Source organism: Zophobas morio, unplaced genomic scaffold (genome assembly GCF_036711695.1).
Source record: "Zophobas morio isolate AGI-343-1 ecotype UQ-CSIRO unplaced genomic scaffold, CSIRO_AGI_Zmor_V1 ptg000054l, whole genome shotgun sequence".
NCBI lineage: Eukaryota > Metazoa > Arthropoda > Insecta > Coleoptera > Tenebrionidae > Zophobas > Zophobas morio.
The window spans coordinates 2,086,880-2,113,378 of record NW_026972159.1 but is presented as its reverse complement, the minus strand read 5'-3'; the positions used below and the strand labels follow the sequence as shown (position 1 = coordinate 2,113,378).

The 26,499-nt window shown below is 34.5% G+C and overlaps 2 protein-coding genes across 2 annotated transcripts in view; one reads left to right on the top strand and one right to left on the bottom strand.

The window, feature by feature from the left end:
• The first annotated feature begins 409 nt into the window (after positions 1-409).
• Positions 410-1,386, top strand: LOC135142898 (uncharacterized). Its single transcript, XM_064074702.1, has 3 exons — positions 410-697; positions 751-929; positions 1,151-1,386. Exons 1-3 carry the CDS (start codon positions 490-492, stop codon positions 1,337-1,339), a joined length of 576 nt encoding a protein of 191 aa, XP_063930772.1. The 5' UTR covers positions 410-489; the 3' UTR covers positions 1,340-1,386.
• Positions 1,387-10,141: 8,755 nt separating this feature from the next.
• Positions 10,142-26,499, bottom strand: part of LOC135142800 (Krueppel-like factor 13) — a 169,657-nt gene continuing 153,299 nt past the window's right edge. Inside the window, exons 2-3 of the mRNA XM_064074549.1 lie at positions 17,089-17,239; positions 10,142-11,665 (exon numbers count right to left, since the gene is read on the bottom strand). Of these exons, the coding sequence (XP_063930619.1) occupies positions 11,530-11,665; positions 17,089-17,239 (287 nt within the window). The 3' untranslated portion in view covers positions 10,142-11,529. The remainder of the gene's footprint in view (positions 11,666-17,088; positions 17,240-26,499) is intronic.

Genomic DNA, 26,499 nt, shown 5'->3' with positions numbered 1-26,499 from the left:
AATTGTTTCGTTATTTTATTGATTATTACAAATCAATATTCAAAACGACCCAATTCGTTTTCCCGAAAATTTGAGAATATAATAATTTTATTCTTAGTATTACACTACATCTATCCCAACTGATATACGTGTCCTTGCAAAAATGTTGATGACGTCATCGCAATTTTTTTTTAAATTCCCACTACAAAAATGTAATGAGAAAAAACACAATAGGCATGCAGTCGTCAAGTTTCCGACAGCGAGGGAAGTACTGTCTAAACTCTTTAGACCAATTTTTTTTTGTTGGCACACATAACATTTATCACCTCTATAAATCCTCATTCGATTCAAACGACACCAGATGTCATTTATATTGATTAAACAAGTGAAAAGTGTTCGCTGGCTCGTAACCGAGAAACGGAGTCACCGAATAAACAAACACAGAAATCCGAAAACTGTCATAAAGGCAGTTTTTCGACTAAATTAATAATCGCGTTAGATTTACTCGAAATGGACCAGTTTGAGTTCGGGTGTGATGAAAACAAAACCAAAGACGATGACAGTATTATATCGGAAAGATGCTGGACGGAGAATTACAGAGGGGATAGTAGAAAATGGCTCATAAGAGACGGATGCACAAGCCATTCCAAAACCAAGTGGTTGTCGACAATGAAATCCACCTATCCGTTTCCGCTTAAAGAAGAACTGAAACACATGAGTACGTACATGTAGCTAATTTACGACAAATGCTCATGTGTTCGCAAATTCCAGATGTCGGTCACCGACGAGCACTACTGCTCCAAAAAATGTTCGACGAAGCGGTTGAAGAAATAACTAACCAACGCGACGAGCCGCCCCCGGTTGAGAAATATTGTACCGAGTACGATGGCAACTTCAACAGTAATATTAAAATAAAGAAGGACGGCCACGAAGAGGAGAAACAAAAAGAGGTGCTTTTATTGATCCCAATAATGGTCGGATCCCGTCACACTAAACAGTCTCTAACTCGTAATTAGCTCGCCAATAACGCAATTTGCGACTCGTGTGTGCATTTCAAACACATAATTAGTTGTATTAATCGGGATTTTCGAGCCAGCGCGCGTTTTGCTCTAATTGATCATTAATTGACTTGGATGCGTTTTCCGTTTTCACCACTTTTCTTTTGTTGCAGTTGTTTGAAAAGTTTCCGCTTTATACTTCGTCACCAGCTTCCTTTTGGAATTATAAGATAGACAAATATCAAAGAAGCCATACTTACTTTCCCGGACTCACGGTGTCTGCTGACCTGAAGAATCCCTTTAAGCGACATTCCGGCTTTACAAAACCTATATCTGAAGTTTTAGATGAATGCAACTTGTAGCTTTGCTAGGGGAGTTAATAAATAATGTTGGGTGTGTTGATTTCCGGTGCAGTAGTTTTGATTAAAAAAGTCGGTTGTGCGTTTAACTCGCTAGTCGATGAAATATTTACTTTTTTTAAATAAATGATTGATTTATGTGGGATACTTTTTCACGTAGCGTGATTTCTGGGGAAGTGGGTGGTGGGAGGGTGGATGATTAACGATGCCGAGTTATATCTATGTCCTTTATTTTCAAGCATAAATTTTGATACATAAAATTTCGTTTTTGAAAAGAAAATTCGAGAGAATCCGGGAGAAGCCTAAAGAATTCGATGGAATTCAAAACAATCCGAAAAAAATATGTGAGAACACAAAGGAGTCCGGAAAATATGAAGAAATCCGAGAGAGTCCGGAAAAAACCCGAGAAAATACGAGAGATTACCAAAAATCCACTAGAATACGAAAAAATTCGAAAGAAACCGAAAGAAAACGAAGAAATTCGAGAATCCAAAATATTCTTGGAGCATCTGCGAGAATCCGGAAGAATCCGAAAGAATACGAAAAGAATCCAAACAATAAAAGAGAATCCGACTAATTTCCAAGAAGATCCTAGAGCGTTCGAAAAAATTTGAAAAAAATATTAGAGAATCCAGGGAAATTCAGAAGAACAGAAGAGAATCTGGAAGAATCCGAAAGAATACGAAAAAATCCTAGAGAGTCTGAAAAAAAATCGAGAGAATTAAAGTAAATTCCAAAGAATCCGAAGGAATATGAGAGAATTCGCAAAAAAATGCCACAGAAGACGCAAAAGTTCGAGGGAGTCCCAAAGAAATATCTAAATATCCCAAGAAATATCTAAGGATTTAAAGATTCTAAAAATGGTTTAGAAGATATACAGGGTTTACCTTATCTAGGAAATTTAAAGATTAGCTAAAGTCTCTAGAAGATATAGAGGATCTAAAACATCTAAAGGTGCTACAGAATCTCAAGGATTTAAAAAATATGAGGCTTCTCAGAGATCTAAAACTTATGAAAAGCCTCACAAATTTAAAAGATGAGAAAAATCTCAAACAGCAACAGTTTCAAGAATTTTAAAGAATCTAAAATAATTCAAATATTTAAAAGATCTAGAGAATTTGAGGATCCACATGAATCCGAAGAACTTCAAGGATTTGAATGGTGTAAAGGCTCTACAGGATTCTAAAAATCTGTAGTATCTTAGGGTCCTAAAAGACCTCGCGGGTCTAAAGAATGTGAAGAATTTAACAGATCTATCTGGGAAATTTAAAGATCAGGATTAAGATTATCTAGAGTCTCTAGAGGATTTAGAGGCATTCAAAACACCTAAAGTTTCAGGATCTAAAAATGTGAGGCACCTCAAGAAACTAAAAGATATGAAGGATCTGAAGAATTTAAAGAATCTAAAATATTCAAAACCGTAAAAGATCTAAAGATTTACAGAATCTGGATTATCTAGGGATCTAGAATAGCAGAATACTTCAGAACAGGGAGAGGATCCCAAAGGGTCCAAAAAACTTGTGGATGTGAAGTCTCTGCAGGATTATAAAATATCTGTAGGGTTGTAGAGGATCTTAAAGATCTAGAGGTTTGAGGATCCGGATTACCTGGAGGACTTAAAGATCAAGATCTAAAAGATGTGTAAAAATCTCGAACAGTTAAAGAATCTCAAGAATTTAAAGAATCTTAAACGTTTCAAAGATTTAAAGAATTTATAGCATCTAGATTATCTAGGGATATAGATCAGCATAAGTTTTCAATATGAAGGATCTCGAAGATCTAAAGGATGTGAAGGATTTAAAGAATCTAAAATGTCTAGGAGCTTTAAAGGCTCTAGAGTATTTAGCGGATCTAGGTTATATGGGGAATAATTTATCTACCTAGATTAGTCAAAGTCTCCAGAGGATACAGAAGATTTAGAAGGATCCAGAATACCTAAAAGATTTAGAAAATATAAGAACCTCACGAAACTAAAATGAAAGATCTCAAACAACTGAAGGATTTGAAGATTTTAAAGAATCTCAAATTGCTTAATAGAGAAAATACGAAAATAATTCTAGAAAATCTTAAAGAATCCGAACAAATAGCGAAAAATACATGAATATGGATTATCTGGGGATGTTAGTTAGCTAAACTCTTCAGAGGACATAAAGGATCCAGAAGGATCAATAGGATCTCAGGAATCCTAGCAGATCCAAAGTGTCTAGAAGATTTACCTGATCCAGATTATTCCGGAAATTTAAAAGATCCAGATAACGAAAATCTCAATAGAATATAGACGATCTAAAAGGACTCAAAAGACCTTAAAATGTACATCAATTTCTAAGAAGATCCGAGAGCGTCCGAAAGAATCTGAAAAAAATATTAGAGAATCCACGGAAATTCGGGAGCATAGAAGAGAATCCTGAAGAATCCGAAAGAATACGAGGGAACATAAAAAAAAATGCGAGAGACTCCGGAGAAAATTCGAGAAAATACGAAAATAATTCTAGAAAATCTTAAAGAAACCGAACAAATAGCGAAAAATATGACAGTACGAAATAAACAGAGAGGATTCGAAAGAATCTGATAGAATCCCAAAGAATACGAGGGAATACGAAAAAATGCAACACAAGACCCAAAAGTGCGAGAGAGCCCAAAAGAATTCGAAAAAATGCGAAAGAATACCAAAAATCCGATAGAATACGAAAAAATCCGAGATAATCCGACAAGACACGAGAAAATACGAAGAAATTCGAGAGAATGCGAGAGACACCTGAACAATACTAGATAATTCAAAATATTCTTAGAGAATCTGGGGGAATCCGTAAGAATCTGAAAAAAATCCGACCAATTTCTAAGAAAATCCGTAAGAATCTGAAAAAAATCCGACCAATTTCTAAGAAAATCCGGGAGAATCTGGAAGAATCTGAAAACATATTAGAGAATCCAAGGAAATTCAGCAGAACAGAAAAGAATCCGGAAGAATTCGAAACAATCGGGAAATAATTCTATAGAATTCAAAGGAATATGAGAGAATTCGGCAAAAATCCCAGACAATACGGAAAAATTCGAGGGAATTCAAAAAGTATGCGAAAATCTCAAGCAAATTTAAAAGAATCCGAGAGAGACTTGAAGGAGACGAAGGAATTCAAAATATTCATAGAGTATCCGCGAGAATCCGAAAAAAATATGTGTGAATACAAAGGAGTCCAGAAAATAGAAGAGAATCCGAAAGAATATGAGAGAATTTGGAAAATCCAAGGAAATATGAAGAAATCCGAGGGAGTTCGGAAAAAACCCGAGAAAATACGAGAGATTACCAAAAATCCAATAGAATACGAAAAATTCAGAGAAAAAGAAACTGAGTTTCAGAAAATCCTACGGAATTCGGAAAAAATCCGAGAGAAATCGAAAGAACACGAAGAAATTCGAGAGAAACATGAAGAAAACTAGAGAATCCAAAATATTCTTGGAGGATCTGCGAGAATCCGGAAGAATCCGAAAATAATCCAAACAATAGAAGAGAATTCGACCAATTTCTAAGAAGATCCGAGAGCTTCCGAAAATATGAAAAAAATCCAGGGAAGTTCAGGAGAACAGAAGAGAATCTGGAAGAATCCGAAAGAATTCCAGAGAATCTGAAAAAAATTCGAGAGAATGAAAGTGAATTGAAGTAAATTCCAAAGAATCCGAAGGACTCTGAGAGAATTCGGAAAAAATACCACAGAAGACGCAAAAGTTCGAGAGAGTCCGAAAGAATTTGAAAAAATACGAGAGAATACCAAAAATCCAAGAGAATACGAAAAAATCCGAGAGAATGAAAGTGAATTTGAGAGAATCCCAGAGAATTCGAAAGAATATGAGAGAATTCTGAAAAAATCCGACATAATCCGAAAACAATGGTTTAGATGATATAGAGGGTCTACCTTATCTACGAAATTTAAAGGATCTAGATTAGCTAAAGCAGTCTCTAGAAGATATGGAGGATCTAAAAGGATCTAAAACACCTAAAGGCGCTACAGAATCTCAAGGACCCAAAAAATATGAGGCATCTCAGAGATCTAAAAGTTATGGAAAGCCTCACAAATTTAACACATGAGAAAAGTCTCAAACAGCAAAAGATTCAACGATTTTAAGAAATCTAAAATAACTCAAATATTTAAAAGATCTAGAGAATTTGAGGATCCACATGAATCCGAAGAACTTGAAGGATCTGAATGGTGTAAAGCCTCTACAGGATCCTAAAAATTTGTAACATCTTAAGGTTCTAAAAGACCTCACGGGTCTAAATCTAAAGATTTATATGGGAAATTTAAAGATCAGTATCAATCTGCATCAGCTAGAGTCTCTAGAGGCATTCAAAACACAAAGTTTCAGGATATAATAAATGTGAGGCACCTCAAGAAACTAAAGATATGAAGGATCTGAAGAATTTATAGAATCTAAAACATCTCCAAAAATTTAAAAGATCTAGAAGATGTACAGAATCTGGATTATCTATGGATCTAGATTAGCAGAATTCTTCAGAACACGGAGAGGATCCCAAAGGGTCCAAAGAACTTAAAGGATCTAAACGACGTGAAGTCTCTGCAGGATTATAAAATATCTGTAGGGTTGTAGAGAATCTTAAAGATTTAGAGGTTTGAGGATCTGGATTACCTGGAGGACTTAAAGATCAAGATCAGGATGGTCTCTAGAGGAGTTAGAGGATCTAGAAAGATCCAAAGCACCTAAAGTTTCTAAAGGATTTCAAAGATCTAAAAGATGTGTAAAAATCTCGAACAGATGAAGAATCTGAAGAATTTAAAGAATCTTAAAAAAAAAATTCGAGAGAATGCAAGTGAATTCGAGTAAACCCCAAAGAATCCGAAGGAATATGAAAGAGTCCGGAAAAAATTCGAGAAAATACGAGAGATTACAAAAAATCCACTAGAATACGAAAAAATCCGAGAGAAATCCACATGAATCCGAAGAACTTGAAGGATCTAAAAGGTGCAAAGGCTCTACAGGATCCTAAAAATCTGTAGTTTCTTAAGGTTCTAAAAACCTCACGGGTCTAAAAATGTGAAGAATTTATTAACAAATAACAAATCTAAAAATCTATCTGGGAAATTTAAAGATCAGGATCAAGATTAGCTGAAGTTTCTAGAGGATGCAGAGGATCTACAGGCATCCAAAACACCTAGGCCGGTTGCATAAACGCAAATCAAATTTAATCTCTGATTAACTTCATAGTAACGATTGTTATTATCATAGTTACAATTGTTCTTAATCAGAGATTAAATTTGATTTGCGTTTATGCAACCGGCCCCTAAAGTTTCAGGATCTAAAAAATGTGAGGCATCTCAAGAAACTAAAAGATGTGAAGGATCTGATGAATTTAAATAATCTAAAACATCTCAAAAATTTAAAAGATCTAGAAGATTTAGAAAACTACGGGAGAATACCAAAAATCCAATAGAATACGAAAAAAACCGAGAGAATGAAAGTGAATTTGAGAGAATCCCAGAGAATTCGAAAGAATATGAGAGAATTCAAAAAAAATCCGTGATAATCCGAAAAAAATCCGAGAAAATACGAAAATAATTCTAGAAAATGTTGAAGAATCCGAACAAATAAAATAAATAAGAATTCGAAAAAAAAACAGAGGATTCGAAACAATCCCAGAGAGTCCGAACAAAATTCGAGAGAATGAAAGTGAATTCGGGTAAACCCCAAAGAATCCGAAGGAATATGAGAGAATTCGGAAAAAATACCACAAAAGACGCAAAAGTTCGTGAGAGTCCGAAAGAAGTCGAAATAATACGAGAGAATACCAAAAATCCAATAGAATACGAAAAAAACCGAGAATGAAAGTGAATTTGAGAGAATCCCAGAGAATTCGAAAGAATATGAGAGAATTCGGCGAAAATCCCAGACAATACGGAAAAATTCGAGAGAATTCGAAAAAGCACGCAAGAATTCTAAGCCAATTTGAAAAAATCAGAGAGCGACCTGAAGAATACGATGGAATTCAAAATATTCATAGAGGATTCGGGCGAATCTGAAAAAAATATGTGAGAACACAAAGGTGTCCGGAAAATAAAGAGAATCCACAAGAATACGAAACAACAAAACTGAATTCTAGAGAATCCAAGAGAAAAGGAAAGAATATGAGAGAATTTGGAAAAAATCAGAGGAAATACGAAGAAATCCGAGAGAGTCCGGAAATTTGTTCAAATTTGGGGGAATCTCCGAGATTTCGGAAAAAATCCGAGACAAACCGAAAGAACACGAAGAAATAGGAGGGAATCTGAGAGAAACATGAAGAAAACTAGAGAATCCAAAATATTCTTGGAGGATCTGCGAGAATTCCGAAGAATCCGAAAGATACTACAAGAATCCAAATAATAAAAGAGAATCCGACCAATTTCTAAGAAGATCCGAGAGCATCCGAAAGAATCTGAAAAAAATATTAGAGAATCCACGGAAATTTGGGAGCATAGAAGAGAACCCGGAAGAATCCGAAAGAATACGAAAATAATTCTAGAAAATCTTAAAGAATCAGAACAAATAGCGAAAAATATATGAAAATACGAACACAAACAGAGAGGATTCGAAAGAATCTGATAGAATCCAAGGGAATTTAGGAGAACGAAAGAGAATCTGGAAGAATCCGAAAGAATATGAAAAAATCTCAAGAGAGTCCGAAAAAAATACGAGAGAATGAAAGTGAATTCGAGTAAACCCCAAAGACTCCGAAGAAAAATGAGAGAACTCGGAAATAATACCAAAAGTTCGAGAGAGTCCGAAATAATTCGAAACAATATGAGAGAACACAAAAAATCCGAAAGAATGAAAGTGAATTTGAGAGAATCCCAGAGAATTCGAAAGATATGAGAGAATTCGGAAAAAATCCGAGATAATCCGAATAAATACGAGAGAAGACGAAGAAATTCGAGAGAATGCGAGAGGCACCTGAAGAATACTAGATAATTCAAAATATTCTTAGAGAATATGCCGGAATTCGTAAGAATCCGGAAGAATACGCAAAGAATCCGATCAATTTCTAAGAAAACCCGAGAGAATCTGGAAAAATCTGAAAAAATATTAGAGAATCTAAGGGAATTCGGCAGAATAGAAAAGAATCTGGGAGAATTCCAAAGAATATGAGGAAATACGAAAAAGTCCGAGAAAATAAAACTGAATTCGGGACAATTCCAGAGACACCGAAAGAATACGAGTACGAGGGAATTTGGAAGAAATCCAAGGAAATAGGAAAAAATCTGAGCGAGTCCGGATATATGTTTAAAAATTCTCTCTTAGTATCTTATTTTTTAAGAATGTGAAAAAACTTTTGAGTCCCCTGGTGTTTTCGTCTTCTTTAATTTTGAAAAAATCTCCGTAACTTTTGTTTTGTATATGAAAAAACTTAAAAGAATCTTAGGTGTCTGTAATCTTTTTTTTTAAAGATGAAAGAATCTTGGAAGGTCTGACTTTTTTCAAGATTTTGAAAAAAGGGACCTTTGGTGTTTTGTTTTTGAAATATATATGTAGTTTGGAAGATTTTTGGGGGTTCCTAGTGTCTTGTTTTAAGAATGTGAAAACTTTTTACTTTTGAAGAATTTTCAAAAATCCTCGGGAAAGTATCTTGGAGGTCCCTAATATTTTTTAATTCAAAGAATCTTGTGGGTCTGTAGTGTTTTTTTTTAAGATTTTGAAAACATCTCGCGTACCTTTGGTTTTGATTTTGAATTTGAAAGAGTTTAACAGAATCTTGGGGGCCTTTATGATGTTTTATTTTGAAATAAATTTGGAGAGCTCCTATTTTTTTTTAAGAATGTAAACAATTTTGGAGTCTCTGATTATGATCTTTGGTGTTTTCTTTTTGAAATAGTTTGAAAGACTTTCCTAGTGTCTTTTTTTAAGAATGGAAAACTTTGGTGTTTTATTTTTATTTTTGAAAGAGTTTGAAAGAATTTGGAGCCTGTGATTTTTTTTAAGAATAGAGAATTTTGGGGGCACCTGGTGTTTTTTTTTGAAAAGTGAAACAATTTAAGGCTCTCTTCTTTATTTTTTAAGAATTTCCATAAATCCTAAGGAATGAATCTTGGAGCCTTCTAATATATTTTTTGTGCAAAGAATCTGAAGATCCTTGATGTTTTTATTTTTTAAAGATTTTGATAAAATCTCGGATACCTGTTTCTGAAAGAATTTAAAATAATCCTGGGGGCTTCTAGTGAGTTGAAAATATATATTAAACTACACAAAGTGTCACGTTTTGACGAAATTTTGAGATGACGTCATCAATTTTTGGACGTGCAGACAAATTTCAAACAACACACAGACAGAAACGGGCGACATAAATATTCTCCCAGTTATTAAAACTAGATGCAAATAAAGCGAGACGCTCCCAGTAGAAGTTATCTCGCAGAGCTGAGAAACGCCCCAACTTCTGGAAAAAGTTGCTAAAGAAGTAACAATTTAGAAAAGACTTGCCAGTTCTTTATTTAAATATGTCACGTCTCGGAATTCGATTATCTTTTCGTACTCCGAGCAGCCAAGATCAGAAAAGTGAAGGATCCGACTGTATATTACTTTTCATACTCGTTACGTACACACGATGAATTTTATTGATTTGTGCCTTAACTTCCACCGAAAAGTTTGCAAATTCTTCCGTAATTCGGTAAAACGAAGTCGATGTTGTTGTCTGAAAGGTTTGTTATGATATTTAATTGAGATTGAATAGTAGTTTTCTAGAGACCAATCATACATCAGGGAGGAAGATATGTGGAAGTTGCGAAGTTATCACGATTATGGATGGGAAAAGGGAGAAGCAAATAGTGACGTTTTCCATAATTTTATTAGTTTATGTATATTAACATATCTATGAGATTATCTATCTCACTTTATAACACAAACACTGATAAATATCGTTTGTATTTCTATTTACAATATTTACATGTTTCTACAGGACAAATGAACATTTGTATGATATCAAATGTGATTGAACATTTTAGGTACACATGATAAGCTGATTTTTACAAAAATACTCTAACTCTTGCCACTGCTTCTAAATTGGTCGGTAAGAGAAAGTGCACAACGCAAGAAAACAAACAAATCAGGATTCTATTGCTAAACAAATTTTGCGACAATTTATCGAAATTGTTCCGGACTTGATGAGATGTTAATAGATAATTTCACGCTTCATGACTATTCAGATAAGCTGTCGCCTGCAGCTGCAGGACGACGAAATAAAAGGCAACAAATTTGTAAACAACGCAAACACAGATATTGTCGATTCAGTTATTCTACTCTATACAAAAGGTGGATTGGATAATTTATACTTCTTTATAATTACAAAATAGTCGCCTTCGCAGTGGTAAGTATATACAGGACCCAGATAAATAAACAGTTCCACCACAACGGATATTTTTTAGCGTAAATCTTCTTTTTAGAATTCTAACGTCATCACTATTATTTTCTTACTTTTAGAATGGTTAAATAAAGTCGTAAAGAAGCGACTAAGGTTCTAAAAGGTGCTACGATTGTCGGTACGTTTCAAGGATGTGGAAATAAATAAAAACGAAAATAAAGGATACGTTTTAATCACTTAAGTTAAAAAATAAAACAAGCGACGTGCACTTCAAAGTTAATTGAAATGCTTAAGGAGAACAGGTACCGATACAAACAACTAAAATTAATTCTAGAAATGCAAAAAACAACTCGAAGAATAAAAACTGCAAAATCATAAAAAACGTGTTTTTTAGAAGACTTTGTTAGTTTTTCATTTAATATTTCTAGTTATGTTATTCTCGTAATAAAAAATAAACCTTACTCTATGATTATATACAATAATATTTCCGCAGGGAATAAATCTAACACATAGATTCAACATACTTTCCATAGATTACTTACTCCTGATATAAATAGTCGTAATTATCATGGAACACGCTAAATAATGAGGGAATTGAGCATGTTACTACCTTAAAACTTAAAACCTAACATAATTTTGATAACACTACTAATTTGCACCTCTAACACTCGTTTAAACTAAACAAACAGTGTGACTACCGTTAAGTAACACAAACAAGATCGAGAAAGACATTTATCAAAATTCCAAAAACCGTACAGTTTGTTGAGAATGGAGAATTTAGAAAGGCAACACACTTGTGGATGTTAAATATTCACAGAATGAGAAGAAAGAGAGAGTCTTTAACAGCTTAAACCTTCTACGGGCTGGGCATCGAGTCGGAGAGCACATCCGAGGGGGTACCATCGCTGGAATTGATCGAGAAGGCCCGGTTGGGGGCCCGGCGCTGCCGCAGGATCGACGGGTCGAAGTTGGGGTGCCTCCTCGCGTGCTTGCTGGAACAAAAAGGCGTGTAAAATTACGCACAATTCTCGCCGATTTAAGTCGACGAAAAATCGCGAGGAAAACAAAACGACTGGGGCGGCAAACAAGAGGGTTGGATATTTACTGAAGTCATTTTTACGAGGGTGACACTTTTGGTTTATAGAATCTCTTATCATAATGTCAGCCGTTAGCGGTAAATGAGAGCTCATTATAATAAAATTGGAAAACATCTTCTCAAGCGCGGTTCTGCGTTGGAAGCGGCTGGAAATAATATGATGGAAAGATTTAAATATATTCTTCACGTACGTCCGACTCGGGGTTAACGAGTTCTCGAATTTCGTTCCGAGGAGTAGACAATTATGGAGTCGGGCGTTCGATCGCGGTCGATTGAACATTTTTGTTGGGGGGTAAACAAAAAGCGGGTTTGGGGAGTCGGGGTCCAATTCGTCTTGAATTTATTTAAAAAATATATGTACGAAATGGAGAATCACTACACGTATTACAAAATGCATTACTAGTAGCAGGAGATCGTGCATTTTAGCTCGTCAGCTAGTTTTTTTTGAGTTTCGAATTTTTTTTTTAAATTTTGAAATAAGTTAAATCCTGGCGCCCGAGCAACCGCCCCCGTAGAACGCGCCAACCCCGTTAATTAAGTCTTACTTAAAAAAAGATTTACTTGTCGCCTTACAAACATTAAAAATACTAGAAAATGGGAAACGAAGCAACATTTGCTTGTACTAATTATGAGTTTGTATCTACATAACACCACACAACAATTTTAATAACTTCAGCTTGTAGAAGCTGAGCATTAAACACGTTCGAGATCTTAGAATACATTTTTAAATCATTCGCATAAGCTAAATACGACACTCCAAGAATTTATGCAGATCGTTAGCAAACAAATTAAAAAAAAAGGGGGCCAAGATTTCGTTCTTGAGGGACACCCGAGATTGAAAAAAAAGGCAAGGAGGTAAAGCTACTATAAAATACTACATAATTATTGCGGTTGGTCAGGTCAGGTCAGGTCAGGTCAGGTCAGGTCAGGTCAGGTCAGGTCAGGTCAGGTCAGGTCAGGTCAGGTCAGGTCAAGCATGAGTGAATTAATTTAAGAAGCAAAGAAGAACATGCGAAGTTTTCAAAAAATAAAACTACTGAGATACTTTAAACTTCTTCAGATTCGAGATTCTAATATCTTCAAAAATAAAATACTAGGAGTGCCTGAGATTCTTTAAAATTGTTTAAAAAATAAGGCAACGGGTGCTCCTGAGATTCTTTAAACTGCTTCAAAAATAAAACGATGGTTGTCCTCGAGAGTCTTAAAACTTCGTCAAAAATAAAACGATGGTTGTCCCTGAGATTCTTAAAACTTCTAAAAAGAAAAAAACGACGGCTGTCCCTGGGATTCTTAGAACTTCTTCAAAAATAAAACGACGGTTGCCCCTGAGATTCTTAAAACTTCTTCAAAAATGAAACGATGGATGTCCCTGAGATTCCTAAAACTTCACCAAAAATAAAACGACGGTTGACCCTGAGATTCTTAGAACTTAACAAATAAAACGATGGATATCTCGGAGATTCTTAAAACTTCTTCAAAAATAAAACGACGGTTGTCCCTGAGATTCTTAAAACTTCTTCAAAAATAAAATGACGATTGTCCCTGAAATTCTTAAAACTTCTTCAAAAATCAAACGACGGTTGTCCCTGAGATTCTTAAAACTTCTTCAAAAATAAAACGACGATTTTCCTTGAGATTCCTAAAACTTCAACAAAATAAAACGATGGTTGTCTTCGGGATTCTTAAAACTTCTTCAAAAATAAAACGATAGATATCTCGGAGATTCTTAAAACTTCTTCAAAAATGAAACGACGGTTGTCCCTGAGATTCTTAAAACTTCTTCAAAAACAAAACGACCGTTGTCTCTGAGATTCCTAAACTTCTTCAAAAATGAAACCATGGATGTCCCTGAGATTCTTAAAACATCTTCACAATAAAACGACGGATGTCCTTGAGGTTCTTAAAACTTCTTCAAAAATAAAACGACGGATATCTCAGAGATTCGTAAAACCTCTTCAAAAATAAAACGACGGATATCTCTGAGATTTGTAAAACCTCTTCAAAAATAAAACGACGGTTGTCCCTGAGATTTCTAAAACTTCTTCAAAAATGAAACGATGGATGTCCCTGAGATTCTTAAAACCTCTTCACAATAAAACGACAGATATCTCCGAGATTCTCAAAACTTCTTCAAAAATAAAATGACGATTGTCCCTGGTATTCTTAAAACTTCTTCAAAAATGAAACGACGGTTGTCCCTGAGATTCCTAAAACTTCTTCAAAAATAAAACGACGATTGTCCTTGAGATTCTTAAAACTTCATCAAAATAAAACGATGGTTGTCTTCGGCATTCTTAAAACTTCTTCAAAAATAAAACGATGGATATCTCGGAGATTCTTAAAACTTCTTCAAAAATGAAACGACGGTTGTCCCTGAGATTCTTAAAACTTCTTCAAAAACAAAACGACCGTTGTCTCTGAGATTCCTAAACTTCTTCAAAAATGAAACCATGGATGTCCCTGAGATTCTTAAAACATCTTCACAATAAAACGACGGATGTCCTTGAGGTTCTTAAAACTTCTTCAAAAATAAAACGACGGTTGTCCCTGAGATTCTTAATTCTTCTTCACAAATAAAACGACGGATATCTCTGAGATTCTTAAAACTTCTTCAAAAATAAAACGAAGGTTGAATCTCAGATTCTTAAAACTTCTTCAAAAACGAAACGATGGATCTCCCTGCGATTCTTAAAAATTCCTCAAAAATAAAACGACGGATGTCTTTGAGATTCTTAAAACTTCTTCAAAAATAAAACGACGGTTGTCCCTGAGATTCTTAAAACTTCTTCAAAAATAAAACTACGGTTGTCCCAGGGATTCTTTGAACTTCTTCACAAATAAAACGACGGATATCTCTGAGATTCTTAAAACTTCTCCAAAAATAAAACGACGGTTATCCCTGGGATTCCTAAAACTTCTTCAAAAATGAAACGATGGATGTCCCTGAGATTCTTAAAACTTCTTCAAAAATAAAACGACGGTTGTCCCTGGGATTCTTAGAACTTCTTCAAAAATGAAACGATGGATGTCCTTGAGATTCTTAAAACTTCTTCAAAAATGAAACGATGGTTGTCCTTGAAATTCTTAAAACTTCTTCACAAATAAAACGACGGATGTCCTTGAGATACTTAAATCTTCTTCAAAAATAAAACGATGGATGTCCTTGAGATTCTTAAAACTTCTTCAAAAATGAAACGACGGTTGTTCCTGAGATTCTTGAAACTTCTTCACAAATAAAACGATGCATTTTGCTGAGATTCTTAAAACTTCCTCAAAAATAAAACGATGGATGTGCTTGAGATACTTAAATCTTCTTCAAAAATAAAATGACGGATACCTGTGAGATTCTTAAAACTTCTTTAAAAATAAAACAATAGGTGTCTTTGCGATTGTTAAAACTTCTTCAAAAATGCAACGATGGATGTCCTTGAGATTCTTAAAACTTCTTCAAAAATAAAACGATGGATGTCCCTGAGATTCTTAAAATTTCTTCAAAAATAAAACGATGGATGTCCTTGAGATGTTTAAAACTTCTTCAAAAATGAAACCATGGTTGTGCCCGAGATTTTTAAACTTCTTCAAAAATAAAATTACGGATATCTCTGAGATTCTTAAAACTTCTTCAAAAATAGAACATCAAGTGCTCCTGAGTTTCTTTAAAATTCTTTAAAAATTTATACAAAGGTTGCTCCTGAAACTTTTTAAACTTCCTTAAAAATAGATAAAGGCGGCCCTTAGATTTTTTCAATTTCTTCAAAAATAAAACAGCAGGTGTCCCTGAGTTTGTTTAAACTTCTTTAAAAATTAAAACTCTAAGGGCTCCAGAGTTTCATTTCTTAAAAGATAGAACGGCGGTTGTCCCTAAGATTCTTAAAACTTCTTCAAAAATAAAAACCGGGTGCTCCTGAGATTCTTTAAAATTCTTTCAAAAATTATACAAAGTTTGTCTCTGAAATCTTTAAACTTCTTTAAAAATAATTAAACAGGTGATCCTGAGAATCTTTAATAATAAAACACTACGGGTCCCTTAGATTTTAATTTCTTCAAAATAAGTTACTCCATGACATTTCTAGTATTGTCAACATTTTTACGAGTTTTTCAAAATTAATTCGAAATATTCCTTTTCATTCAAAGACGTTACAGAATTCTTTTGAACATATTCAAAGCCTTCAAACTTCAAATTCAGAGCCAACTCCTCATGTTTTCTTTTTGATGACTCGTTTTAGTGGACGAAAATTGGATTTTATTATATTGATAAACAGTGAAATTTATACCAAATAAAAAGGTAAAACTAACCCCACCCACTTCTACTTTTGAATTTCATTGGCTTAGTTTATTTACTTTAGATGAAAATTTAATTCTATTTAAGTTAGTGCACAAATCAAATTTAAAAACAACCTCAAAGTCGACTCTAATAAACTGGAAAATTAACTAAAAATCATTAGGTTTAAAATTGTTTAATAAAAAAATAACAATTCTTTGAACGGTATTCGAACCTGTGGCGCCACATAGAGTGACTACTGTCAGTCATAAAACTTTATTTTATGTTTAAACGTCTTAGGCAGGATCTATAAACTTGCTGTTGACGTTGATTTTAAAGCTGAAAATTGCTATTTATAAACTCCGTTGCCAACTTTGATGTTCAACTTCTGCCGTATTTAAAGGGGTTGTAGAAGAAAAGTGGAGGCTTTAAGTTGATTACTACAAAAACTTATCACTTAAGACGTCTGAAGTTTCTTATTGTCGAAATAAGTCTACACATATTAAGAAAAAAAGGCAAACTGTAGAGCCCGCCCACCCACCCTGTGTCAATTGTGACTACAGGCGCCTGGGTTTCTTTAAACTTCTTCAAAAATAAAACACCACGTGCTCCTGAGAGTCTTTAAAATTATTTCAAACATTATTCAAAGGTTGCCCCTAAAAGTCTATAAATTTCTTTAAAAATAAAACAAAGGTGTCCTTGATATTATTAATTTCTTCAAAAATAAAACACTACGGGTCTGTTAGATTCTAATTTGTGAGCAAAAATGAGCACTTCGCTGAGATCTTGAGTGTTTACACCCTCAGGTACTAAAAAAGGTGGTGTGCAATTCATTGCAAAATTGGCACAAAACCAGAATCAAAACTCAGTTTTTTTACCAAACCCAAAAATGGCCACACTGCGCTCTCGGGTGCGCGATTTTGCCGCCCCTCGTCATTGTACGTGAATTCCTCCACCCCGGCCAAAAATTTGGCTAAGTTCCCTTTTTTCCAGTTCCGCAGATTGCTCCAGCCCGTCCCCGAAGGCGCTTACTGTACTAAAAAAAAATTGCAAATTACCTCAGGTGGTCGCTTCGCATAAATTTCTTGTTGCAGACTGGACATGCGAAGTTTTTTTCTCCCGTGTGAGTGCGAGTGTGCCTTGCCAGCTCATCCGAACGGGCGAATCTCTTTCCACAATTGTTCCAACTGCACGGGAACGGTCGCTCTCCTGGAAACAAGCACAGAATTCAGCGGTGTCAAAGAGAAAAAAGCGTTGTTTTAGTTAGTGGCTTGACGTACTAAGAGTGTGGACACGACTGACAACCATGTCAAGTTAGAAAAATACATGGGTTAAAGCCGTCAAACATCGTTTTTCATAATCTGTAAAATTTTTCTTCACAAATTTTGAAAGTAGAACCGATTAATTAAACTACAGTGTATTAAAAAAATATATTTTCTACTTTGAGTTTTTTCTTCAAATTTTTTTAGAAACGTTCGGCGAAAACTTGGCGGTCGGTGTTAACGTGGAGGTGGCGCATCACTAAATAACCGTTTAATACCTCTCGAAACTAAACTCGTTACAGGGTAATTTGTACAAACTGTTAGTAATTATTTACAACAACGTGTATATAATAGAAGCTTAAAGAGCAGTATTTAACGGCTGACCGTGCCTATAAATCATTAGATAAGCGAGCGGTTTCCTTACTTGCTGGGAAGTTTGTCTTGTTAATTAAATTACTACCATACTTAATTAGAGAGAACTTTTGATTTCGTGGCAATTATACTGTAATATAGTGACTTTAAAATACTCGGTGGAAAGATCCTCTTATAGAAAGTTTTTCAAGCGCATTTTCAGTTGTTCGCAATATCCGTAAATAAACATTAAAGAAAAACACGAACAGAACTTTTTCGCGGCGATCGAAGAAACAAAAAAACGCTCAAAGTAAATTTGTATAAAGAATAAATTTATTTATTTTTCTGGAAAAGTGACGATTCATATCGATGTGATAGACTTTCCAAAAAAAAAGAAAAAAAATAATAAGCACTTTTTCAATAAGTTATTGTTGATATTAAGACAAGTTACTTGCGGTGAATCCAAACAGGTAATAAAAAATCTAAGCGCAAATAAAATTGTTACTCCGGGTTGATTTATACAAGTAGTGTTAATCAACGCCGAGCCCACGGTCTATAAGCCCACGTAGAACTCCGTAATCTTTACAAATCTCCGTCCGCGCTACAAATTTGCATGTAATTCACGAAAACAAACAGATAGCCACTTAAAATAGAAATTAAATGTTGCAATTTGGGGCCGAATAAAAATGAGAATAGAGTGAGTTTGTTCTGGCTGATTTATTGCGAGGGGCGTCGAAGCATTTAATATCCATTATGCCTTGTCCTGGTGCTCGTTATAAATCGAGATTAAAACTTAAATTAGGAAACTTTTAAAGCTCCCGAACATGTGTTCCTACCTCGACTGCCACCGGACTAATTAACATGTTTATCAATTTACAACGACTCGAACTACTCAAGTAGAAGGATTTTTTTTTTAAGAAATGTTAAAAAACGCTATTATTGCTATTATTTCGTTCGATTAGCTGAACGCACGTCAATTCTTGGCCCTCGGCGTAACAGAACACTCGTGTTTCTATTTTCGACCAGCCATTGTGCCTTTTTTGCAAAGCCGTCCGACGCCGCCTCCACACAATACCTACTGGAGCATGTGGAGCTCGAGGCAAGTCAAGAACAGTGGTGATAAAATAATACTTGTTAGGTAATCAAGTGCATGGCTTTCCACGTGGAGCCTTGGGGGTGACGGGTTAATTCAGGCGCGCAACCTGAACCACCACGTTATTGATTTAAACCGCCCCGAGCCGCGCGCAATGCAGCTTCTGACAGCTTCATCCGCCGCCCCTCGGCTCTTATTGATGGTCATTTTGTTATGTCTGATTCTGATTCAATTGCCATTTCGCGATATTTGCCGTTTGCATTGATACATGGCGCTGGGTCGCCCCGGTGGAGCTTTTCTTTTTTTTTTTTGAAAAAGTAGAAGCGCGACTATCGAGTCAGTCGAGTTGCTTGTAAATTGATAAACATGTTAATTAGTACGGTGGCAGAGCTCGGGAGCTTTAAAAGTTTCGTAATTTAGGTTTTTTTGACTCAGTTGATAAAGACTGGCTTGTTTTATACTGTTTTTACCAATATAATGTCCTTTTGGAGTTATCGTCGTTAATTGGCTGTCTTCTTCAACGCTATTTGTAGCTAAAGTTCAAATTTTGTACCCTTCGTTGCCTGCCAACAATTCTCACTTTGGTTTCCTTAAATTTTACCAGTTCAATCTGATTTTCCTTACATATTTTCTTTATTACTTTTTGAATGGGTTTTCACAGAAATTTTCCGTTTGTAATATTTCTGCGTAGCTGACTGCACTTTACAAAAGTAACATTTCCTCTTAATTAAGTAATCCGTCAATAATCTGTTCACCCTTTTATTCTCCGAAAAATTTTCTTTAAAACTTAACTGAAAGTTTTCTCCTTTACAGTTTCCGAATAGTAGCTTTTAGGAATCAATGTTATTCCTGGACAGACGTTTTTATTTATCTTCTTTCTTCAATGTTAATGTAAAACCTTCTTCTTTCTTCCACGTAGAATTTTTGAAGATAGAGCTATTCTATACTACGGAAACCAGTCAGAGCAATCTATGTTTCCAGTAAAACTTTCTAGAACGTATTCAGTCAATTTCCTCTTCTCTATTCTTTTTCAAAGAAATTCTTCTAAAACTCTACGAGGTTTTCCAGTATTCTTCAATATTTCCCAACCTTCCCAAATCTGTCAATAATCTTTTTAACCTTTATTCTTCTAAATTCTTCTGATTTTGTGAGTTCTTGTTTACAATTCTCCTAAAACCTTCTTAACTTCACGTCCGCAGACTTTAGCTTGAAAGTTATCTCTTTTAAAGTTTCCGAATAGAAGTTTTGAAGAATCAATGTTAATTAAAATTCTTCTAACGCAATGCTTATAGAATCTAGAATCCTTCTAGAATCTCCCCGATTTCAAGTTTGCTATCTTCTTTCTTCAACGTTAATCCAAAATCTTCTTCTCTCTTTCAAAGAGAATTTTTCCTCTTTATCCTTTTTCCAAAAAATTCTTATACAATTCCAAGAGATTTTCTCGTGTTCTTCCATATTCCAGTTAGGTAAACAAAATTTCCTTTCACAAAAAAAGTATCTAAACCTTCTAGACTCTGTCAATAATATTTCAACCTCTATTCTTCTATATACCTCTGGTTCTTCGTGTTTCTGTTTACAATTCTCCTAAAATCTTCGTAAATTCACGTCCGTCGACTCTATATTGAAAATTTTCTCTTTTATAGTTTCCAAATAGAAGCTTTCAAGAATCAATGTTAATCCTGTACTGAAGTTAAAATTCTTCTATCTCATGGCTTCTAGAATCTAGATATTTTTCTAGAAACTCCCCAAGTTAAAGTTAGCTATATTATTTTTTCAACGTTAATTCAGGACCTTCTGTTTTCTCTCAAAGAGAATTTTTGAAGATGGAGTTATTCTATATTATGGAAACTAGACACACCAATCTATGTTTCCAGTAAAATTTTATAAAACTTCAATTATACGTCTTCAGTCAACTATTTTTCCTGTTCTTTATCCTTTTTCCCAAGGAATTCTTCTACGATACCAAGAGATTTTCTGGTGTTCTTCAATATTGCTATCCAAATCTTTAGTCACTGACAATTGGACAATTTTCAAGAGCTGTCTTCACAGTACTGTTGCACGACATACCACCTTTGTTAACGATAAAAGATCATCTAAAAAGCCATGGATTAATGCAAAAATCTTAAGTTTAATAAGGAACAAAAGAACGCTGTGGCGTGTATACAAAACAACTGGCTCCGAATGTGACTATAAGACTCATAGGAAGTTCTCAAACAGACTATTGGCCACTATCAAAGAGGCCAGATGCGTTTACGAATCAAACATCGCGGAGTCTAAAGACACTAAAAGGCTGTATAAATATCTCCATACTAAGCTCTCGGGTCCTGTTGGTAAGATACAGATCCAAAGTCCCTCCGGAGATATTATAGAAAATAGTAAAGACATCGCGGATACATTCGCGGATGCTTTTTCTCACATGTTTACAAATGAGCCTCCTGGTCATATCCCTAAAATACTCGGTTCGAGCAACCCTACATCACTTAGTGAGATCGTATTTACCCCTACCGTGGTGCACAAAAAGCTGGCGAGTCTAGACGCTTCCAAATCTCCAGGTCCAGATCTTATCACAGCCAAATGCTTATCAAACTGTGCTGATACCCTCTGTAAACCTTTATGCATTCTCATGACTCAGTCGTTTCATTCTGGCCTGCTCCCTCTTGACTGGCGGACCGCCTTAATCCGACCTATCTTCAAGAAGGGTGACAAATTTAATGCTAACAACTACAGGCCAATCAGTCTTACTTCTATTATTATCAAACTTATGGAATCCATTATATACGACCAATTAATAAAATTTCTAAATGAACATCAATTAATCCCAATAGAGCAACATGGATTTTTACCTGGCAAATCCATTCAGTCAAACCTGTTATGTTGTCTATCAGACTGGACTAAGGAGAACGATGGTGGCAACTCACTAGATGTACTATACTTAGATTTCTCCAAAGCATTTGACCGGGTTCCCAAGCGCCGACTACTTCACAAAATCAAGCACCTCGGTATATCGGGTAAGCTTTACAATTGGATTGATGCATACCTAACTGATCGTACCTTCCGCGTTAAAGTAGAAAACAGTCTCAGCAAACCTGTAAAAGTATTAAGTGGAGTACCACAAGGTTCGGTTTTGGGCCCTCTACTTTTTATTGCATATACTGCTGACCTTAAAATCAGTATTGAGTCGCCATTTGCAATGTACGCGGATGACATCAAATTATATAATAATAGCTGTAAAAATATAATTTTGAAAAAGGACTTGCTCGCAATATACAACTGGTCTAAAGATTGGTTACTTCCACTGAATTGTGAGAAATGTTACGTGCTTCATATCGGAAAGAAAAACCCAAAGTTTAAGTACTATTTAGGTGGAAACGAATTAACCAAAACTGAGTGCTGTCGGGACTTGGGTATCTTCATAAACCAAGAACTAACGTGGTCTGACCACATAGCGCATATTGTCAAGAAAGCGAACTCAGTACTGTTTCTCTTGGGGAAGGCATTTTCTAGAATACACCCAGTGGCATTTTCTAAACTGTACAAAACCTTTGTAAGACCAATTTTAGAGTTTGGTAATTCAATATGGACCCCAGTCTTGCAACGTGATATCCACTTGCTAGAATCCGTGCAACGTAAAGCTACCAGAAGGCCTTTTGGTAGAGTCAGACCGCAGTACCATGAAAGACTTTCTTTAATGCAGCTAACCACCCTTTCGGATAGACGTATAAGAGGAGACCTTATCACTACCTTTCAGGCTCTCACAAACCCTATATCGCCCATTCGGCAATTATACATGATAAACCTGGACCCTAGACTGCGAGGACACAAATTCAAGTTGCAAAAGCAAAAGTTCTATACAACACCACGTCAAGTATTCCTTACGAACAGGGTTTTTAATTCTTGGAATATGCTTCCGATCGAGGTCATTCAGAGTCAATCCCTACAAGTTTTTAAAAAAAGATACGATTACTATCGAGCCCAAACAACGCAGTAATGCACTAGTAGATTTAGAACCTGCTCACCAGCGCGGGCATAACAGGCCTCGGCCTCTGCCCGGTCGCTCAACTTAATAATAATAATAATAATAATCCAGTATGGAAAAGCAACATTTCATTTAAAAAAATTAATGTAAACCGTCTAGAATCTGTCAATAATATTTTTAAGCTTTACTCTTCTAAGTACTTCTGGTTTTTCGTGTTTTTGTTTACAATTCTTTAAAAATCTTCGCAACTTCACGTCCGCAAACTCTATATTGAAAATTTTCTCCTTCATACCTTCCAAATAGAAGCTTTCAAGAATCAATGTTAATCCTGTACTGAAGTTAAAATTCTTATAGAATCTAGAATTTTTCTAGAAACTTCCCGATTTTAAGTCAACTATCTTCCTTTTTCAACGTTAATCCAGGACTTTCTTTCCTCATCCAAACAAAATTTTTGATGATGTGGGGTTATTCTATATTATGGAAACCAGACATAGGAATCTACGTTTCCTGTAAAATTTTATAGAACTTTATTTATACGTCTTCAGTCAATTATTTTTCCTGTTCTTTATCCCTTTTCCAAAGGAATTCTTCAACAATTCCAAGATATTTTCTTGTGTTCTTCAGTATTCCAGTATAGAAAAACAACATTTCATTTAAAAAAAATTAATCTAAACCGTCTAGAATCTGTCAATAATATTTTTAAGCTTTACTCTTCTAAGTACTTCTGGCTTTTCGTGTTTTTGTTTACAATTCTTCTAAAATCTTCGCAGCTTCACGTCCGCACACTCTATATTGAAAATTTTCTCCTTTATCGCTTCCAAATAGAAGCTTTCAAGAATCAATGTTAATCCTGAACTGAAGTTAAAATTCTTCTATCTCATGGCTTCTAGAATCTAGAATTTTTCTAGAAACTCCCCGATTTTAAGTCAACTATCTTGCTTTTTCAACGTTAATCCAGGACTTTCTTTCCTCATCCAAAGAAAATTTTTGATGATGTGGGGTAATTGTATATAATGGAAATCAGACACAGGAATCTACGTTTCCAGTAAAATTTCATAGAACTTCATTTATACGTCTTCAGTCAATTATTTTTCCTCTTCTTTATCCCTTTTCCAAAGGAATTCTTCTACAATTCCAAGAGATTTTCTCGTGTTCTTCAATAATCCAGTTTAGAAACACAACATTTCTTTTCAAAAAATTAATCTAAACCGTCTAGAATCTGTCAATAATATTTTTAAGCTTTACTCTTCTAAGTACTTCTGGTTTTTCGTGTTTTTGTTTACAATTCTTCTAAAATCTTCGCAACTTCACGTCCGCAAACTCTATATTGAAAATTTTCTCCTTTATCGCTTCCAAATAGAAGCTTTCAAGAATCAATGTTAATCCTGTACTGAAGTTAAAATTCTTCTATCTCATGGCTTCTAGAATCTAGAATTTTTCTAGAAACTCCCCGATTTTAAGTTAGCTATCTTTCTTTTTCAACGTTAATGCAGGACCTTCATTTCTCTTCCAAAGAGAATTTTTGATGATGTGGGGTTATTCCATATTATGGAAACCAGACACAGGAATCTATGTTTCCAGTAAAATTTTATAGAACTTCATTTATACGTCTTCAGTCAAGTATTTTTCCTCTTCTTTATCCTTTTTCCAAAGGAATTCTTCTACAATTCCAAGAGATTTTTTCGTGTTCTTCAATAATCCAGTTTAGAAAATTCTTCTAAATTCTTCTGGTTCTTCCAATTTCTGTTTACAATTCTCCCAAAACCTTCGTAACTTAACGTCCGCAAACTTTACTTTGAAAGTTTTCTCTTTTACAGTTGCCGAATAGAAGTTTTCAAGAATCAATGTTAATTTTGCACAGATGATAAAATTTTTCTATCTCAAGGCTTGTAGAATCTAGAATTTTTCTAGAATCTCCCCAATTTCAAGTTAGCCATCTTCTTTCGTCAACATTAATCCAGGACCTTCTTCTTTCTTCCAAAGAAAATTTTTAAAGATGGACTTATTCTATATTATGGAAACTAGACACTGCAATCTATGTTTCCAGTAAAATTTTCTAGAGCTTAATTTACAAGTTTTCAGTCAACTACTTTTCCTCTTATTTATTCTTTTTCCAAACGAAATCTTCTAGAATTCTACGAGATTTTCTCGCGTTTTTCAATATTCCACTTTAGAAAAACAACAGCTCTTTTCAAAAAAATAATTTAAAACCTTCTCGAATCTATCATCTTTTTAACCTTCATTCTTCTAAATTCTTCTGGTTCTTCACGTTTCTGTCTACTATTCTCCCAAAAGCTTCTTAACTTAACGTCCGCAAACTTTACTTTGAAAGTTTTCTCTTTTACAGTTGCCGAATAGAAGTTTTCAAGAATCAATGTTAATTTTGCACAGATGATAAAATTTTTCTATCTCAAGGCTTGTAGAATCTAGAATTTTTCTAGAATCTCCCCGATTTCATGTTAGCTATCTTCTTTCGTCAACATTAATCCAGGACCTTCTTCTTTCTTCCAAAGAGAATTTTTAATAAAGATGGACTTATTCTATATTATGGAAACAAGACACTGCAATCTATGTTTCCAGTAAAATTTTCTAGAGTTTAATTTACACGTTTTCAGTCAACTACTTTTCCTCTTATTTATTCTTTTTCAAACGAAATCTTCTAGAATACCACGAGATTTTCTCGTATTCTTCAATATTCCATTTTAGAAAAACAACTCTTTTCAATAAAAAATAATCTAAAACCTCGAATCTACCAATCATTTTTTAAATTAAATTCTTCTGGTTCCAATTTCTGTTTACAATTCTCCCAAAACCTACGTAACTTAACGTCCGCAAACTTTACTTTGAAAGTTTTCTCTTTTACAGTTTTCGAATAGAACTATTCAAGAATTAGTGTAAATTTTGCACAGATGATAAAATTTTTCTATCTTAAGGCTTGTAGAATCTAGAATTTTTCTAGAATCTCCCCGATTTCATGTTAGCTATCTTCTTTCGTCAACATTAATCCAGGACCTTCTTCTTTCTTCCAAAGAGAATTTTTAAAGATGATCTTATTCTATATTATGGAAACTAGACACTGTAATCTATGTTTCCAGTAAAATTTTCTAGAGCTTAATTTACAAGTTTTCAGTCAACTACTTTTCCTCTTATTTATTCTTTTTCCAAACGAAATCTTCTAGAATATCACGAGATTTTCTCGTTGTTCTTCAATATTCCATTTTAGAAAAACAAGTCTTTTCAAAAAAAAAAAAAAATCTAAAAACCCGAATCTAACAATCATCTTTTTAAATTAAATTCTTCTGGTTCCAATTTCTGTTTACAATTCTCCCAAAACCTACGTAACTTAACGTCCGCAAACTTTACTTTGAAAGTTTTCTCTTTTACAGTTTTCGAATAGAACTTTTCAAGAATCAATGTTAATTTTGCATAGATGATAAACTTTTTCTATCTCAAGGATTGTAGAATCTAGAATTTTTCTAGAATCTCCCCGATTTCACGTTAGCTATATTCTTTCGTCAACATTAATGCAGGACCTTCTTCTTTCTTCCAAAGAGAATTTTTAAAGATGGACTTATTCTATATTATGGAAATTAGACACTGCAATCTATGTTCCCAGTAAAATTTTCTTGAGTTTAATTTACACGTTTTCAGTCAACTACTTTTCCTATTATTTATTCTTTTTCCAAACGAAATCTTCTAGAATTCTACGAGAGTTTCTCGCATTTTTCAATATTCCAGTTTAGAAAAACAGCAACTCTTTTCAAAAAAATAATTTAAAACCTTCCGA